Source organism: Bombyx mori, chromosome W (assembly GCF_030269925.1).
Source record: "Bombyx mori chromosome W, ASM3026992v2".
Classification (NCBI taxonomy): Eukaryota; Metazoa; Arthropoda; class Insecta; order Lepidoptera; family Bombycidae; genus Bombyx; species Bombyx mori.
This window is the reverse complement of record NC_085135.1, coordinates 5,289,453-5,309,834: the sequence shown is the minus strand read 5'-3', so window position 1 is coordinate 5,309,834 and position 20,382 is coordinate 5,289,453. Positions and strand designations below refer to the sequence as shown.

General features: G+C 51.9%; 1 protein-coding gene across 1 annotated transcript; it reads right to left on the bottom strand.

Moving 5' to 3' along the window:
• Positions 1–4,722: 4,722 nt before the first annotated feature.
• Positions 4,723–5,562, bottom strand: LOC134201707 (uncharacterized). The gene has a single exon (XM_062676952.1). It carries the CDS (start codon positions 5,560–5,562, stop codon positions 4,723–4,725), a length of 840 nt encoding a protein of 279 aa, XP_062532936.1.
• Between the last annotated feature and the right edge of the window lie 14,820 nt (positions 5,563–20,382).

The window sequence follows — 20,382 nt, the reverse complement described above, 5'->3', positions numbered from 1 at the left end:
CATCAATAGTTGACCGACCTCTAGTGAATCCATATTGTTTGTTATGAAGCAGGTTATTGGAATTGAAATGGTTCAAAAGTTGTTCCAGAATAATTTTTTCAAAAATTTTACTCAATGTAGGTAGTACTGAAATCTGAAGCTTGGCCTTCGAGGCCCTAGGGGACCGGCTCGGGGGGCTTTTCGAAGCGTGCCTCGAGTCAGGACGGTTCCCGTCGAAATGGAAGACGGGTAGACTGGTCCTTCTGCGGAAGGACGGGCGCCCCGCGGACTCACCCGCGGGCTATCGCCCCATCGTGTTGCTGGACGAAGCGGGCAAGATGCTCGAGAGGATCGTCGCGGCCCGCAACGTCCGGCACCTGACCGAGACGGGTCCCGATCTTTCGGCGGAGCAATACGGCTTCAGAGAGGGCCGCTCGACTATCGACGCAATTCTGCGCGTGCGGGCCCTCTCCGATGAAGCCGTATCCCGGGGCGGGGTGGCGATGGCGTTATCCTTAGATGTAAGGAACGCCTTCAACACCCTGCCCTGGTCGGTGATCGCGGGGGCGCTGGAGTATCACGGCGTCCCCGCATACCTCCGCCGACTGATCGGCTCCTATCTCGAGGGCAGGTCGATCCAGTGCATCGGACACGGTGGGGCGATGTACCGCTTCTCCGTCGAGCGCGGTGTTCCGCAGGGGTCCGTCCTGGGCCCCCTGCTGTGGAACATCGGCTACGACTGGGTCCTGCGGGGCGTCATTCGGGGTCCCCTCCCCGGGCTGAGCGTAATTTGTTACGCCGACGACACGTTGGTCGTGGCTCCGGGGAGGGACTACCGGGAGTCTGCCCGTCTGGCGTGCACAGGCGTGGCACACGTCGTCACTAGGATCCGACGGTTGGGGCTCGAGGTGGCGCTCGACAAAACCCAGGCCCTGTTATTTCACGGGCCGGGACGAGCGCCGCCTCTGGGTGCCCACCTCGTGATCGGAGGCGTCCGCATCGGGGTCGGGGTGACCGGTCTTCGGTACCTCGGCCTCGAACTGGACGGTCGGTGGAACTTCCGCGCTCACTTTGAGAAGTTGGGCCCTCGACTGATGGCGACGGCCGGCTCTTTGAGCCGGCTGCTTCCAAACGTCGGGGGTCCCGATCAGGTGGCGCGCCGCCTCTACATGGGGGTGGTGCGGTCGATGGCACTATACGGGGCTCCCGTATGGTGCCACGCCCTGACCCGCAAGAACGTCGCGGCGCTGCGACGTCCGCAGTACGCGATTGCGGTCAGGGCGATCCGAGGATACCGCACCGTCTCATTCGAGGCGGCGTGCTTGCTCGCCGGGACGCCACCCTGGGACCTGGAGGCGGAGGCGCTCGCTGCCGATTACCGGTGGCGTAGCGACCTTCGCTCTAGGGGGGAAGGGCGCCCCGGCGAAGGAGTAGTTCGAGCGCGGAGGCTCCAATCTCGGCGGTCCGTGCTGGAGGCGTGGTCTCGCCGCTTGGCGGACCCGTCGGCCGGTCTTCGTACCGTCGAGGCGGTCCGCCCGGTTCTCGCGGACTGGGTGGGCCGCGACCGCGGATGCCTCACCTTCCGGCTGACGCAAATGCTTACCGGCCACGGATGTTTCGGCCGGTACTTGCATAAGATAGCCGGAAGGGAGGAAGGCTACGATGCTCGGCAGCGACGCGTCCTGGAAGGCGATGCTAGACTTCTGCGAGTCCACCATCTCGCAGAAGGAGGCGGCGGAGCGAGAGAGGGAGAGCTCTTCCCTTTCCGCACCGATCCGTCGCCGTCGAGCCGGGGGCCGGAGGCGGGAATACGCCCGTACGTCCCGGCCCCTGTAGGTGGCGGCCTCCCCCCGGTGAAGGTCAAGGGGCGACCTGAGGGGGTGAGGCCGCGCGGCGCGCTACCAGCACTCTAGCGCGCTGCCGTGGAGTGAATAGAGCAACCGGTCGACGGTGTATCGCGTCCCGACCCGGCAGGCTGGTTCTGGTCCAGCGGGGTATTCCGGGACACCAGCGGCACCGTCTGGGCGGCCCGACGGGCTGCCGTACCGAGACGGCCGACGTTTCAGAGCCTTCGATTCGCCTCGAAGGCTCCGTCGGCTGGGCGTCCTTGGGGTGAGCCGCGCCGTCTGTTTGTAGTGTTGACCGCGGTAGCCCCCCTACCTCATCCGGGTTCTAACCTCGGAGGGGATCGGACGTCGGGTGTAAGAGTGCAGGGGAGTCGTTTAGTGGGTGGGTCCTAAAATCCTTGGGCCCGCGGTCTGCTCACAACACTATGCAGATCGTTGAGTCTCACATACCCCGCGCGCCCCTTTTGCGCGGGGACCTCGTAGGAGGTTCGGCCCTCTACCCGAAAAAAAAAAAAAAAAAAGGTAGTACTGAAATGGGCCTAAAGTTAGAGGGGTCAAAAGTACTACCACATTTAAATAAAGGTATTATACTATATTATAGTAGGTATTAAAGATAGTAATGCAATACCTGAATCCCTGTGGAGATGTCGGCAGAGGTCCGACTATGTCCACATGAATATGCTCGAAACGACCGGCGTCAACAAAATTACCCAAGTCTGAGATAGTATGTCTGTATATTTTAGATTTTTGACACCGTATGCATGTTTTTGCCCACAAACCGATATATTTATTCATATTGGGCCAAAAGAAAGTGTTAGTGATCATTTTACGGGTTGTACGTATACCTGGGTGGCTTAAATTATGTAGGCTATCAAACGCAATACGTTTAAAGTCATCGGTTAAATACGGCCTAATTTTATTGCCAGATACTTCGCAAAAAATTTCTTTGTCGCACGTAGGTATTGAGAGCTTTTTTAAAATAATTTTGCTATCGCTTCTAGGACATTGAGTGAGTTGTAATAACTGCTCGTCTTTCATTTGCGCGTCAGCAAGTTGTTCGTAGTCGAGTACAGTCGGGCATACAATTGTTTCTACCCGTGATAGTGCATCAGCTACAATATTGTCCTGTCCGCTAATATATTGAATATCGGTAGTAAATTCGCTAATAAAAAGCAAAGGCCTCGCGCGTCTAGGCGTTTCTTTATCGTCTTTACATATTTTACTGAATGCATGACACAAGGGCTTGTGATCTGTATATACAGTTAAAGGTCGTCCCTCAAATAGTTTACGCATATATATCATCGCTTTGTAGATTGCTAATAGTTCGCGGTCGTACGTGCAATACTTTTGTTCGGCAGGCGATAATTTTCTTGAAAAATAACCTAAGGGCTGCCAAACACCGTTTACTTTTTGTTGCAAAACTGCGCCCATACACGTATCAGAAGCATCGGTCATTAAAGCCAGTGGGGCCGTTGATGACGGATGCGCCAAGGTCAACGCCTGTTGAAGGTCAATCTTACATTTCTCAAAAGCGTTTTCCGCACTATCAGTCCACACTATCTTAGTTTGATCTTTCTTTTTAGAATTAATTAAATACTTATTAAGTTCTGCCTGATGCAAGGCTGAGTTAGGTAGATGCGGCCTATAAAAATTGACCATGCCCAAAAAACGGCGTAAATCCGATACTGTTTCCGGTTTCGGAAAATTAATTATAGCTTCTACTTTATTCTTAAGGGGTGTTATTCCGTTTACACTAACTTCATGCCCCAAAAATTCAACTTTAGGCTGGCCGAAACAACATTTATCTAGATTGATGGTTATGCCATAAGAATTGAATCTTTCAAAAACTATTCGTAAATGCTCGTTATGCTGAGTAGGACTCTCGCTAGCAATGATGACGTCATCGAGATAACTGAATAGGAATTCAAGGCCTTGTAGGACAGTGTTATTCATAAAGCGTTGGAATGTTTGTGGCGCATTCCGCAAACCAAATGTCATTTTAGGAAATTCAAAAAGACCGAAAGGCGTTATTATGGCAGTCTTTTCAATATCTTCAGGAGCAACATCAATACAATGAAATGCTCTATTGATATCTAATTTTGAAAATATCTTTTTATCAGCCAAAATATAAGTAAAATCATGCAGTCGAGGAATAGGGTATCTGTCAGGTTTTGTAATAGCGTTCAATTGACGTTAATCACCACATGGTCTTGTGTCTCCATTTTTCTTGGGGACAATATGTAACGGGCTAGCCCAAGCACTTTTAGAAGGCCGACAAATACCCAATTCCTGCATGATCCGAAATTCCTCCTTAATTATTTTATATCTCTCAGGTGCCAGTGGTCGAGCACGAGCATGCACCGGTGGACCAGTAGTTTCAATATAATGCAAAACGTTATGAGAACTTACTTCCTTAAATGACGCTGGTTTCGTAATGTCGGGGTACTGCGCTAACAAATCACGATATGGATGACTCACATCAACAGTATGCAATGAAGGTTGATTGCTAACAACAATACAAGCTAATACATTCAGATCTGTTACCTTATCGATAAGCTTACGTTCACCCATATCAACCAAAAGATTGTTAGAAGTTAAAAAGTCCGCCCCTAATATAGCCTGTTTAACATCTGCAAGCACGAAGTTCCATCGGAAAGCGCGACGTAGCTTCAAATCTAGCACTAACGTTTTTCACCAAATGTTGCAATTTCAGTTCCATAGGCTGCATATAATTTATAGTTAGGATTTTTGATAAATTTACTTATTTTAGGCACCGGTAAAACTGAAATATTAGCACCTGTGTCCACCAAAAAAATTAGTCCACTATTGTAGTCCATCACACACAAACGGCGGCATCCTAAAATGGTACTAGCTTCCGCCCGCGACCGTACCACGCCTAGTTTTCCGAACTTGGTTTCCATGCACATGGTTGGACGCATTTCTGAGCATTCTGTCGGAACTTGTAATGGTAGTAACATAACCAGTTGGGGTTCTGTGGGGTACGGCGTCTCGATGAAGATCGTGAGCCACTTCTATCACGGTTACGATCAAAGTAGTTTTGTCTGGATCGTGACTGCTCCATGTTAGTCATTCTGACGCTTAATTTTGCTATTTCCGCTAAAATTAAAGATGTGTCGCTTGTTGATGGTCGTTCCATATTCGAGGTTTGCTGATTAACGACCTCAGAGATGTGGTTAACTCGCGTGGCCTCCGCAACATTATCCGCAATCATGGCGAGGTTGTCTAAATCTTTTGTTTCAGTGACTGTAAGGATTGCCCTCAATGTTGTAGGTAAGTGACCTTGCCATAACACTCGCAGGGTGTCGTCCGGTACTTTATCTCTGGCTAACTCTCTCATGCGGCGCAATAGCTGAGAAGGTTTTTGATCTCCTAGTTCCATCTCTCCTATGAGTCTTTCAATTTGTCGACTTTTGGACTCTTCAAATGTTGATAATAATTTCGTTTTTAGCGCCAGAAATTTTCCTGTGTCCGGTGGCTCAGCTAGAAAATCTGTTAGTTGAATAATGACTTCTTTTGGTAATTTCGATACGACAATGTCGAATTTAACTTCATCCCCAAGTTTCTGTGGGGCGAGTATAGACTCGATCCTAATGTACCATGCTCTTGGTTGCTCTGTCCAAAATTCTGGTATACGTGTCGATAGCGAGATCGCCATAATGTCCGCTGAAGTCTGTGACAATGCTAGTTGAGTTGCCGGAACTCCTGGTGTCGTCATTATTAATCACAATTTTCGTTTCATATAAATCACGTCGGGGTCACCAATTTTGGATCACTACTGTAGATATTGTTACCAATTGTGACTTCAGTAATAAAGAACTAATACACAATAATGAAAACACCGTTTATTCCGTAAGATGGTACATGTGTTTACATAAAGACCGGCGCCGGGCAACTGGTGCAGTGTAATGCAATAACTGTATGCGCAAGCGCTTACGTGTCCCTACAGTAATCTATACTAATATTATCTATACTAATATTATAAAGAGGAAAGATTTCTTTGTTTGTTTGTATTGAATAGGCTCCGAAACTACTGAACCGATTTAAAAAATTCTTTCACTGTTTGGAAGCTACACTATCTCTAAGTGACATAGGCTATATTCTTTTTTTTTAATTAGGGATCCTGACTAAAACTCCAATAATGTAACGCAAAGTGTAAAAAAAAGACCTTAAATATTCTTTACATCGCGTGCGCTGCGAAAACTATTGATGATAGAATAAAGTAATCTATACTAATATTACCAATACTAATATTATAAAGAGGAAAGATTTCTTTGTTTGTTTGTATTGAATAGGCTCCGAAACTACTGAACCGATTTAAAAAATTCTTTCACTGTTTGGAAGCTACACTATCTCTAAGTGACATAGGCTATATTCTTTTTTTTTTAATTAGGGATCCTGACTAAAACTCCAATAATGTAACGCAAGGTGTAAAAAAAAGACCTTAAATATTATTTACATCGCGTGCGCTGCGAAACCTATTGATGATAGAATAAAGTAATCTATACTAATATTATCTATACTAATATTATATCTATATCTATACTAATATTATAAAGAGGAAAGATTTGTTTGTTTGTTTGTATTGAATAGGCTCCGAAACTACTGAACCGATTTTAAAAATTCTTTCACTGTTTGGAAGCTACACTATTCCCGAGTAACAAGGCTATAATCTTTTGACGTGAATACGTCTTTAAAATTACGTCCATAGGGTAGCAATCCAAAAAAACGAATGATAACAAAATCGGGGGATACAGTTTAGTGTTGTAGCTACATATCTATCATCTCCATCCAAATTTCAGTTACACCACTGGATAGCTAAAGAATCAAAGAATTTATTACGCTAAGTAAGGACTGTAACACATCGCGCGTGGGGGAGGGAGCAGCCCCGCCATTTTGAAAGTCATTTTGCTGCGTATCGAGATTTCCATTTAGTATAACTTTCGACTCGGTGAAGCTACGACATTCATTCAAGTTTCAATCATCAGCTCTCGTCAAAATCTATCGATTGTATATATATGTTGGCGCACGTCAGGGATGGCTGAGCGGTAGTTTCCGTCATCACTCGTATTTGGTTGAGCTCAGTTTATAAAAAGTCAATAAAACCTTTTGAATAATAATTATTGAAACTCAACACACACAACTTTCACAATTACAGGATAAACCGACAGTTTCGTTGCACATACCGACAGACCGACTGACTGACTGACTGACTGCCAGAGACTCACTGACTGAGACGGACGGAATGACTGTCTGACACGGAATGCCACGACTCTGTCCACGTACCGCCATTTTATACTGTGGCGTTACGGAGTCTACCCTTCCTTTTGTGATATTTATCAAAACAACATTTCATCATTTAAAATAATAATCAAAAACACCGTCTTAATATTACTAAAAGTTGTTATCCACGATACGGCCATTCTGACAAGTCACACGTCCCTGTGTGACGCTCCTGCAAGGAAAACAACCTTCTGCAATATCAAACAGGTTTCGTCTCGGCCAATCCTGATTCATTCACGATTGAGGATTGGGATTCGTTTCATTACAAACCATATCGTTAGCTTTCAACAAGATATTTAACCTGTGTGAGTAGATAATTTAATTACCCAATTATTAGCGACACACTATACAAGTGAAAAATTTCATTAATGCTCAATAAGCATTAGAAACCAGAGTCATTACAAAACTAAGTAATCTGAGTAGTATTTCATCAGTATTCAGTATCAATCACAAACTGTCGTTACAATCACCTCCATCTAGTGAGAGTAACTCATGCCACCTATATCAAGTGACGATAACCTTGCCACCTCCATCGAGCGACGCAAATAAGTGGGACCTCCATCCGGTACCCAACTTCAACACAAAACACTAATGCCTCCATCCGGCACGCAAGTGGAACTTCCATCCAGTACCCACTTCAACCATAAAACATATCGCTCGATTTAGGTGATGTGTTCAATTACCAGTTTCATAAATGACATCGAATACTGTTCTTTACTAATCACACAAAATAGGACAACAAAAATCCTTACTTTAATCAGTTAGTTGTATCGTGGTCATTTGGCTCTACATCTTTTACATCACTAGTTTCAACAAAATCGTATAGAGGCAAAACAGGCTCCTGGCCTGGCTGCCGGCGCAGCTAGTGACATTGCCACCCACATTATCATTAAAACAAATGATAAAACCAATACACATCACTTTACAATATAGAGTCAAGGTCATTACTAGACCAACACTGTAGTGTGTAAGTCAGTTCAGTATAATTAAAGTCGTCGCACAGACCTGTTTTAATCAACAACATCTAGGCCCCACACCTCATGGCGCCCCTGCCTTGCGCAATCACCTAGGTATCGGGTTTCGCGCCAGGTACCGGGCGACGGCGCGACGGACAAATACGCGAGATCAGCGAATTCCTGTGTGCCTCAGTGCACGAAGTTAATATTTTTGAATTATAAAAGTTATAAAACAAAGGAGAATGACGCCAACCACTGCACCGACAACGTCGTTTGAAGACGATCAACAGAAATTTTATATTAAAATTATATACAATGGGCAACGGAAACAATAAGCAAGAGATAAAGGAGGTGATTGTGGGAGAAAATACTATGATAGAGTCTCATATCGAGAGGAACAACATCATATTGCTGTCGGCCTTGGGAATAATAATACTTGTGATTTTCGCTGTACTTATGAAAAAAGTACTGGACAAACAGAAGAAATGGATAGATAAAAGAATTAATACTGAGTTTATAAGAAGAATGCGTATGCGGCTGTCCAAAAGAATCCATGGCGAAGGAGAAGGAGTTGAGGATGTGTAGTGCTTTTATTATTATTATTTTTTTATTATCTTTTTTTTTCTGTGAGCTATAAAGCTAAAAGTGCTATGATTGTGTTTTGTGTGCTACTTACTACGATTCCAGAACAAGGTTCCGTCACGGTTTTTTTTTAATGAACTTTAAGTTTAGTTTATAATTAGTGCGTATATTTTAATCTCAATTAAAATTTATGGAAGAAAATGTAGAACAAATCTTACTCAAAAATTCTTACTTATAGTACTGAATCGAACTTAAAATATAATAATTTTGACAAAATGGAAACCTTTGAGATAAGAACGGCAACATCATTAATTCCTATAATGGATGGTTCTGAAGAAATAACAGAAAAAATTATTGACACTACGGAATTATATAGTGATTGCTTAAAAAATAAAGATCAAGTAAAGTTACTAATATCTTTCGTGTTAAAAACTAGACTTACTAAATGTGCTAAGTTAAAATTAAAAAGTGAATATAATGATATAGAAAGTCTCGTAAAAGACATGAAATCTTATTTGCTTACAAAAAAATCTGCAAATTCAATGCTTTCTCAAATAAATAACTTAAGTCAAAATAATATGTCTATCAGCGAATATGGAAATAAATTATCAGAATTATTCATAGGCCTGACTATCGCACAAGCTGACGGTAACGAAAAAGCATGTGAAATACTAAGACCTATAAATGAAAAACTTGCAATCAAAAGATTTTCTGATGGGTTAAGAAATAGGCGATTAAGTACTATTATTTCAGCACGCAACTATTTGGACCTAAAAGACGCGGTACGGGCAGCGGAAGACGAGGAGTTGGCTCAACCGTCATCATCTAGCAATATTTTCAACATGAGAGGTAGGTCAAATAACAGATATAATAACAGAGGAGGTCGAACTAATTATTACAAGAACAATTTTAGTCCCACAAAACCATTCAGATATGGTAATTATGCCACAGTTAATAAATATAATAATTTTAAACAAGAACATTTCAATAATAATTCTCGTGGTGGATATTACCGTGGAACAAATAATAACAGGGGAAATAATTATAATTATTCATCAACAAGATATTATCGTGGTAGAGGAAATCCTAGAAGTTTACAACATAGAATGTTTCCGGTTCAATTGTGTGGCAATACGGAAACACAAAAAGAAAAATTAGAAAATGAAAATCAGTTTTTTCGGTGTTAAATATTTTAATATTCTGACTTGTAATGAAAATGTTAGATACGCTCATTTTAATGTTAATAATAACAAATGTACATGGCTAGTAGATACTGGAGCATCGATTTCAGCAGTTACCAAGAGAGTATTAATGGAACAAATTCCACTATTTAAAGACAACATCGAAATAAATGGTATTATGTCGGCCTATACGCGTCGAAAAGCCAAATCGAAATACAGAGATCGTACACGGTTGGAAAGGGCATCTCAACAGCAATCGAATGGTACCAATAAAACACCATATGATCGAGTCAAGCAGTGCCGGCAACGTAAAGTAATGAATGCGGCCGAGCGGATCAACGACGGTGCCATTACATCTGCAGCTGGGACGGTTGAAATTACGCAGATGGATGATGCTTCTGTATCGACATCGGGCTTATGACACAGACCTATAATAAATAAAATTATAATACAGTAATTATATGTTTAGTTGATTTATTTCCTGAACCCATTAAATGAAAAAGTTGCCATCATAAACAAAACATGTATACCCGGAGGACTTCTTATGATTATGACATACATAAATAATAATATTTTATATAGAAACTATTACCCCCCCCCTAGCGCCCCCGCGATCACTGACCAGGGCAAGGTGTTAAAAGTGTTGGCGATATCCAGGGACACCGCCAAGACCACCCCACCCTGGGCGATAGCTTCATCAGAGAGGGCACGCACGCGCATAATCGCGTCGATAGTAGAGCGGCCCTCACTGAAGCCATTGTATTGGAGTGTTGTAGGCGAAATAAAAGAGAACTGTTCAAGTCGACAATTCATGTAATTCTGTCATAATTTAGTGTGTGCAGTTATAAATATAAGGTTAGGCGAGCTGCACACTACACCTCCCCCTTTTTAAAAAAAATATATAGTATTACATAATTCCCTTTTTTTTTTTTACTTAAACTAAATTACACAAAATATTATTAAATTTCATACTTTACTAACACAAATCCAATGAAACAATATTTTAAGTTACAAACTTCTTTGTATTATTTTTATGAATTATGTATGCTTTATTATCCTTTAAGATTTTAACGTTTGGTGAGACATCTTCTATGACTTCGTATGGTCCTAAATAAATCTTATCTAACTTATCTCCTACTTGATTTTTAATTAATACTAAATCTCCTTTCTTATATTTTATCGAATTAATAGTTTTGTCAAAATTTATTTTTCTTAATTTTTTATTAAATAACAAATTGTTTCTTGCCTCAGCTTGTGCTCTTTGAAGTCTGTACTTTCGTTCTAAAGGGTAAGAATCAGGATTATATAAAGAATCAACATATGAATTTTGTTCTATGTTAGATGGTAGATTACAATGTTTACCAAATACTAATTCAAATGGCGTGTATTTTGTCTCAGAGTGAACTGTAGTGTTAAATGAAAAGCACCAGAATGGAAGCCAACTGCTCCAATCTGTTTTATTATTATCACACTGAATCCTAAGATAAGCTCCTAGAACCTTATGAGTGTTTTCCAAACCTCCAAGAGTCTCATGATGATAAGCTGTTGAATGCAGTTTTTTTTATATGCAATAAATTGCAAATTTCAGTAAATACTGATGACATAAACTCTGTTCCCTGGTCTGTTATTATTTCTGTAGGGATACCATATCTCAGAATAAAATTATTTACAAATAGCGTAATGGGTTGCGTTCATCGCTTCCTCCAAAGTAATTTGAACCACTCCGCCAGGGCACAGGATCTCCTCGTCCACACCATGGCGGAGTGGTCAATCGACGTCGCTGTCGCTGCGGAGCCGTACTTCGTCCCCACCGACCAGGACTGCTGGATGGGGGACGTCGACGGCTCCGTGGCCATTGTGTTGAGACAGTCCGCGGCGTTACCCCCCTTGGAAATGGTGGCCAGGGGACCCGGGTACGTCGCGGCTAGGATCGACGGGACCGTCGTGGTCGGGGCGTACTTTTCTCCGAACAGGAGCCTCGCCGAGTTCGAGCGGTTTCTGGGCGGGCTCGAGGCGCTTTTACACCGCCTCGGGTCCCGCCCTGTCATCGTCGCGGGGGACTTCAATGCCAAGTGCACGGCTTGGGGTTCCCCCCGCACGGATGCGCGAGGCGAGGCCCTTTCGGAGTGGGCGATCGCGACCGGCCTCTGTCTCCTAAACAGAGGCACGGTCGCGACTTGCGTGCGGTGGAACGGGGAATCTCACGTGGACGTGACGTTCGCGTCCCCGTCCGCCGTGCGCCGCACCCGCGGTTGGCGCGTACTCGAGGGGGCGGAGACGCTCTCGGACCACAGATACGTCCGATTCGAGCTCTCCGCCTCCTCCTTGTCGTCAGCCGTGGGCGCCCGCGGCGAGGAGGAGCTCCCGCAAGGTGCGCCCCGTTCGTTCCCCAGGTTCCCCAGGACTTTGAGCTCCCCCAGATGGACGCCACGTGGGGCACGCCGCCGCGTCGTCCGAGCGTTCCCGCTGCCGAGGAGCCCCCTCCCCCTATCACGGGGGCGGAGATCCATGCGGCCGTGTCCAGAATGAGAGCGAAGGACGCGGCCCCCGGCCCTGACGGCGTTCACGGCCGGGTCTGGAGCTTGGCCTTCGAGGCCCTAGGGGACCGGCTCGGGGGGCTTTTCGAAGCGTGCCTCGAGTCGGGACGGTTCCCGTCGAAATGGAAGACGGGCAGACTGGTCCTTCTGCGGAAGGACGGGCGCCCCGCGGACTCACCCGCGGGCTATCGCCCCATCGTGTTGCTGGACGAAGCGGGCAAGATGCTCGAGAGGATCGTCGCGGCCCGCATCGTCCGGCACCTGACCGAGACGGGTCCCGATCTTCCGGCGGAGCAATACGGCTTCAGAGAGGGCCGCTCGACTATCGACGCAATTCTGCGCGTGCGGGCCCTCTCCGATGAAGCCGTATCCCGGGGCGGGGTGGCGATGGCGTTATCCTTAGATGTAAGGAACGCCTTCAACACCCTGCCCTTGTCAGTGATCGCGGGGGCGCTGGAGTATCACGGCGTCCCCGCATACCTCCGCCGACTGATCGGCTCCTACCTCGAGGGCAGGTCGATCCAGTGCATCGGACACGGTGGGGCGATGTACCGCTTCCCCGTCGAGCGCGGTGTTCCGCAGGGGTCCGTCCTGGGCCCCCTGCTGTGGAACATCGGCTACGACTGGGTCCTGCGGGGCGTCATTCGGGGGCCCCTCCCCGGGCTCAGCGTAATTTGTTACGCTGACGACACGTTGGTCGTAGCTCCGGGGAGGGACTACCGGGAGTCTGCCCGTCTGGCGTGCGCAGGCGTGGCACACGTCGTCACCAGAATCCGACGGTTGGGGCTCGAGGTGGCGCTCGACAAAACACAGGCCCTGCTCTTTCACGGGCCGGGACGAGCGCCGCCTCTGGGTGCCCACCTCGTGATCGGAGGCGTCCGCGTCGGGGTCGGGGTGACCGGTCTTCGGTACCTCGGCCTCGAACTGGATAGTCGGTGGAACTTCCGCGCTCACTTTGAGAAGTTGGGCCCTCGACTGATGGCGACGGCCGGCTCTCTGAGCCGGCTGCTTCCAAACGTCGGGGGTCCCGATCAGGTGGCGCGCCGCCTCTACATGGGGGTGGTGCGGTCGATGGCACTATACGGGGCTCCCGTATGGTGCCACGCCCTGACCCGCAAGAACGTCGCGGCGCTGCGACGTCCGCAGCGCGCGATCGCGGTCAGGGCGATCCGAGGATACCGCACCGTCTCCTTCGAGGCGGCGTGCTTGCTCGCCGGGGCGCCACCCTGGGACCTGGAGGCGGAGGCGCTCGCTGCCGATTACAGGTGGCGTAGCGACCTCCGCTCTAGGGGGGAAGGGCGCCCCGGCGAAGGAGTAGTTCGAGCGCGGAGGCTCCACTCTCGGCGGTCCGTGCTGGAGGCGTGGTCTCGCCGCTTGGCGGACCCGTCGGCCGGCATCCGTACCGTCGAGGCGGTCCGCCCGGTTCTCGCGGACTGGGTGGGCCGCGACCGCGGATGCCTCACCTTCCGGCTGACGCAGATGCTTACCGGCCACGGATGTTTCGGCCGGTACTTGCACAAGATAGCCGGAAGGGAACCGACGGCGCAGTGCCACCACTGCGCGGACCGCGACGAGGAAGACACAGCGGAACATACATTGGCGCGTTGCTCTGGATTCGACGAGCAACGCGCCGCCCTCGTCGCGGTCATAGGAGAGGACCTCTCGCTGCCGCGCGTCGTGGCTACGATGCTCGGCAGCGACGCGTCCTGGAAGGCGATGCTTGACTTCTGCGAGTCCACCATCTCGCAGAAGGAGGCGGCGGAGCGAGAGAGGGAGAGCTCTTCCCTTTCCGCACCGATCCGTCGCCGTCGAGCCGGGGGCCGGAGGCGGGAATACGCCCGTACGTCCCGGCCCCTGTAGGTGGCGGCCTCTCCCCGGTGAAGGTCAAGGGGCGACCTGAGGGGGTGAGGCCGCGCGGCGCGCTACCAGCACTCTAGCGCGCTGCCGTGGAGTGAATAGAGCGACCGGTCGACGGTGTATCGCGTCCCGACCCGGCAGGCTGGTTCTGGTCCAGCGGGGTATTCCGGGACACCAGCGGCACCGTCTGGGCGGCCCGACGGGCTGCCGTACCGAGACGGCCGACGTTTCAGAGCCTTCGATTCGCCTCGAAGGCTCCGTCGGCTGGGCGTCCTTGGGGTGAGCCGCGCCGTCTGGTTGTAGTGTTGACCGCGGTAGCCCCCCTACCTCATCCGGGTTCTGACCTCGTAGGAGGTTCGGCCCTCTACCCGAAAAAAAAAAAAAAAAAGGCACGAATTTGCAGTTACCATTATCACTAGTAAAATGTTTGAATTTTTTTATCTGTTTTAATGTATTTTTATTACAAAATAGAATCAATTCAACGCCGTCAATTGGTCGTTTGAGGATTTCCACTACTTTAGGTTGATCAGGCCTTGGAGTAGAGGATACCTCTGTAGTCATGTTATTATTGTCACAGTCAATACGTAACCTACGAGCCTGTGCTCTTGTCATGACCGATACTACATGCTGTTGCATTTCCTTTAAACTGTTGGATGTAATAGGTATCCGGCTCAATGCATCTGCAGCTGCGTTGTGCCGTCCTGGGACATAGCTGATTTCAAAATCGTACTCCTCAAGATATAATCTAAACTTAGTTAAACGGCTTGAAGGATCGTACATATTAAATAAGTAAATCAATGGCTTATGGTCAGTTTCTATTTTAACTTATAAAATGCTCTCTCGCATTCGTCACTCCACACAAACGGTACGTTTTTCTTACATAACGCATTCAAAGAATAAGCTATTTCTGCGAATTTTGGAATAAAGCGCCTATAATAGTTGGCGAATGCAACAAATCTCTTGACTTCGTCTACATTCTGTGGGATAGGGTATTTTTGCAGGCATGTCACCTTTGATGGTTCGGGAAATATACCTTCTGAAGTAATTTTGTGACCTAAATAAACTATTTCCTTACGAAAAAATTCACATTTTAATGTATTTAATTTCAAATTTACTTTTTCGAGATTCTTGTCGTGCGTTTCAAGACAGTTACCTACCACAATACAGTCGTCTTGGTAAAGGAAACATGATTTATAATTTAACCCTGACATTGCTATAGTCATAAGACGTGCAAAGGCACTTAGGGATGTCTTTAATCCCATTGGACATCGTTTCATTTGATACTTTTTTTTTTTTTTTTCGGGTAGAGGGCCGAACCTCCTACGAGGTCCCCGCGCAAAAGGGGCGCGCGGGGTATGTGAGACTCAACGATCTGCATGGTGTTGTGAGCAGACCGCGGGCCCAAGGATTTTAGGACCCACCCACTAAACGACTCCCATGCACTCTTACACCCGACGTCCGATCCCCTCCGAGGTCAGAACCCGGATGAGGTAGGGGGGCTACCGCGGTCAACACTACAACCAGACGGCGCGGCTCACCCCAAGGACGCCCAGCCGACGGAGCCTTCGAGGCGAATCGAAGGCTCTGAAACGTCGGCCGTCTCGGTACGGCAGCCCGTCGGGCCGCCCAGACGGTGCCGCTGGTGTCCCGGAATACCCCGCTGGACCAGAACCAGCCTGCTGGGTCGGGACGCGATACACCGTCGACCGGTCGTTCCATTCACTCCACGGCAGCGCGCTAGAGTGCTGGTAGCGCGCCGCGCGGCCTCACCCCCTCAGGTCGCCCCTTGACCTTCACCCGGGGGAGGCCGCCACCTACAGGGGAGGGGACGTACGGGCGTATTCCCGCCTCCGGCCCCCGGCTCGACGGCGACGGATCGGTGCGGAAAGGGAAGAGCTCTCCCTCTCTCGCTCCGCCGCCTCCTTCTGCGAGATGGTGGACTCGCAGAAGTCGAGCATCGCCTTCCAGGACGCGTCGCTGCCGAGCATCGTAGCCACGACGCGCGGCAGCGAGAGGTCCTCTCCTTTGACCGCGACGAGGGCGGCGCGTTGCTCGTCGAATCCAGAGCAACGCGCCAATGTATGTTCCGCTGTGTCATCCTCGTCGCGGTCAGCGCAGTGGTGGCACTGCGCCGTCGGTTCCCTTCCGGCTATTTTGAAAAGGTACCGGCCAAAACAACCATGGCCGGTCAACATTTGCGTCAGCCGGAAGGTGAGGCATCCGCGGTCGCGGCCCACCCAGTCCGCGAGAACCGGGCGGACCGCCTCGACGGTACGGAGGCCGGCCGACGGGTCCGCCAAGCGGCGAGACCACGCCTCCAGCACGGACCGCCGAGATTGGAGCCTCCGCGCTCGAACTACTCCTTCGCCGGGGCGCCCTTCCCCCCTAGAGCGGAGGTCGCTACGCCACCGGTAATCGGCAGCGAGCGCCTCCGCCTCCAGGTCCCAGGGTGGCGCCCCGGCGAGCAAGCACGCCGCCTCGAAGGAGACGGTGCGGTATCCTCGGATCGCCCTGACCGCGATCGCGCGCTGCGGACGTCGCAGCGCCGCGACGTTCTTGCGGGTCAGGGCGTGGCACCATACGGGAGCCCCGTATAGTGCCATCGACCGCACCACCCCCATGTAGAGGCGGCGCGCCACCTGATCGGGACCCCCGACGTTTGGAAGCAGCCGGCTCAAAGAGCCGGCCGTCGCCATCAGTCGAGGGCCCAACTTCGCAAAGTGAGCGCGGAAGTTCCACCGACCATCCAGTTCAAGGCCGAGGTACCGAAGACCGGTCACCCCGACCCCGACGCGGACGCCTCCGATCACGAGGTGGGCACCCAGAGGCGGCGCTCGTCCCGGCCCGTGAAACAACAGGGCCTGGGTTTTGTCGAGCGCCACCTCGAGTCCCAGCCGTCGGATCCTTGTGACGACGTGTGCCACGCCTGCGCACGCCAGACGGGCAGACTCCCGGTAGTCCCTCCCCGGAGCCACGACCAACGTGTCGTCGGCGTAACAAATTACGCTCAGTCCGGGGAGGGGACCCCGTACGACGCCCCGCAGGACCCAGTCGTAGCCGATGTTCCACAGCAGGGGGCCCAGGACAGACCCCTGCGGAACACCGCGCTCGACGGGGAAGCGGTACATCGCCCCACCGTGTCCGATGCACTGGATCGACCTGCCCTCGAGGTAGGAGCCGATCAGTCGGCGGAGGTATGTGGGGACGCCGTGATACTCCAGCGCCCCCGCGATCACCGACCAGGGCAGGGTGTTGAAGGCGTTCCTTACATCTAAGGATAACGCCATCGCCACCCCGCCCCGGGATACGGCTTCGTCGGAGAGGGCACGCACGCGCAGAATTGCGTCTATCGTCGAGCGGCCCTCTCTGAAGCCGTATTGTTCCGCCGAAAGATCGGGACCCGTCTCGGTCAGGTGCCGGACGATGCGGGCCGCGACGATCCTCTCGAGCATCTTGCCCGCTTCGTCCAGCAACACGATGGGTACGATAGCCCGCGGGTGAGTCCGCGGGGCGCCCGTCCTTCCGCAGAAGGACCAGTCTGCCCGTCTTCCATTTCGACGGGAACCGTCCCGACTCGAGGCACGCTTCGAAAAGCCCCCCGAGCCGGTCCCCTAGGGCCTCGAAGGCCAAGCTCCAGACCCGGCCGTGAACGCCGTCAGGGCCGGGGGCCGCGTCCTTCGCTCTCATTCTGGACACGGCCGCATGGATCTCCGCCCCCGTGATAGGGGGAGGGGGCTCCTCGGCAGCGGGAACGCTGGGGCGACGCGGAGGCGTGCCCCACGTGGCGTCCATCTGGGGGGGCTCAAAGTCCCCCCCTGCTGCCGGCGGGAAGAGTGCCGCAACAATTTCCCGCAGCTGCCGAGGCTGGAGCCGCTCGGTCACCGGGAGCGCCCACGGCTGCAGTTTCCTGCGAACCATCTTGTATGGGCGCCCCCAGGGATCTTCGTCGAGCGACTCCAGGAGAGTCTTCATGCTCTGCTTCTTGGCCTCGCCGATGGCCAGCTGCAGCGCCGTCTGCTTTTGACGACAGTCAGCGTGCAGCTGGGCCGCCGTCTCCGCGAACGCAGCGTCGCGACGACGGCGGCAGCGGTGGCGTGCGCTCCGGCGGCGCGCCCTCACGCACTCCTCGCGGAGTCTTGCGATCTCGGGCGACCACCAGAACGCACCCCCACGTGGTGCTCGGGGGCCGACCCGGAGCATGGCGGCATCACAAATGTTTGCCATGGTGCCCCGGAACCAGTCGACCTCCGCATCCACGTCCGCGAGCCGCGCGGGTTTTGGCGCCCACGCGGCAACAGCGGCCGCCTCCATCAGCAACTCCTTGTTCATCCGTTTCAAGGCCCACCTGGGGAACGAACGGGGCGCACCTTGCGGGAGCTCCTCCTCGCCGCGGGCGCCCACGGCTGACGACGACGACAAGGAGGAGGCGGAGAGCTCGAATCGGACGTATCTGTGGTCCGAGAGCGTCTCCGCCCCCTCGAGTACGCGCCAGCCGCGGGTGCGGCGCACGGCGGACGGGGACGCGATCGTCACGTCCACGTGAGATTCCCCGTTCCACCGCACGCAAGTCGCGACCGTGCCTCTGTTTAGGAGACAGAGGCCGGTCGCGATCGCCCACTCCGAAAGGGCCCCGCCTCGCGAATCCGTGTGGGGGGAACCCCAAGCCGTACACTTGGCATTGAGGTCCCCCGCGACGATGACAGGGCGGGACCCGAGTCGGTGTAAAAGCGCCTCGAGCCCGCCCAGAAACCGCTCGAACTCGGCGAGGCTCCTGTTCGGAGAAAAGTACGCCCCGATCACGACGGTCCCGTCGATCCTAGCCGCGACGTACCCGGGTCCCCTGGCCACCATATCCAAGGGGGGTAACGCCGCGGACTGTCGTAATATAATGGCCACGGAGCCGTCGACGTCCCCGATCCAGCAGTCCTGGTCGGTGGGGACGAAATACGGCTCCGCGGCGACAGCAACATCGATTGACCACTCCGCCATGGTGTGGACGAGGAGATCCTGTGCCCTGGCGGAGTGGTTCAAATTACATTGGAGGAAGCGATGGACGCAACCCATTACGGGGCTACGTCCATCGCTCCCTCGTCTGTCCCGCCCTGCGGCTCGTCTGGTGCCGCAGCGGGAACTGACTCGCCGGCTGCCCTTATTGCAGCCGGCCTCTCCTTCTTCTTTTTATTTTTCTTGCCGCCCCTCCTCGTTTTGGTAGAGGAGGGGGCGGACTTACACGCCGGGCCCCCGGCCCGGTGGTCGGCCTTCCTTTTAGCCGCGTCGCACAAGACGCAGTGCGGCGCGGCTGTGGTGCAGGAGGCTGCCTTGTGCCCCGGTTGGCCGCAGCGGAAACACAGGTCGCTGCGGTCCACGGTCGAGGGGCACTTGGCGAGGCCGTGGCCGGTGCCGAAGCATCGAAGACAACGCCACGGCCTGCTCTCCTGCAGTTGCACGTGGGCCATCACCCAGCCCACGCGCAGTCTCCCTGGGCTATCTGAAGGCCGACCCTGTGGAGGGGTGGCCAGGAGGTTCGCTGTTGCAATGGGGCAACGCGCCCACGCCGTCCGGGTACCAGAGTAGGTTGCCCGGAGCTCCCCGACTTTGACGTCGGCGAGGGCGCAGTTGCCCTGCGACGCGATGGCCGAGGCGACCTCCTCCTTTGTGGCGCACTCGTCGAGGCCCGTGATTTTTACTTCTCCCATCTTCACGGGCCGCGCGATGCGTACCACCTCGGGGTCCGGCAGGATCTCCCTCAGCCGGGCCGCCAATTTTTCGGCCGCGGCGTTTGTGTTGGGGCCGGGGCACTCTATAAGACAAGCCCCGTTGGCCGTCTGCCGGACCTTGATGCCCCCCTCCACGCCGAGGGCGTCCACATTCACGTCGCCGCGCGCCTGGGTCATCACCTCGTGGTAGGTGATGCCCTTTTCTTTGCCGGCCGGCAGCAGCTCCACTACCACTGCAGCCGACCGCGGGGCGCGCGGCCTCCTTCTTCCAGTTCGGCCCCTCGGCTCCGCTCGACCCTCTTGGCGGGGAGCGGCGGCCGCAGGGGCGGGCTTGGGGCGCGGCGCAGGAGGCGCCGCCACCTTTTTGGGCCCGCGCCGCACTGCCGTCGTCCAGGCCTCTTCCATATTGGCCGGGGCAGGGGGCA

What these genes read in the sequence shown, in the direction of transcription:
- LOC134201707 (XM_062676952.1), bottom strand. Translation starts at nt 5,562, where the DNA reads ATGACGACACCAGGAGTTCCGGCAACTCAACTAGCATTGTCACAGACT.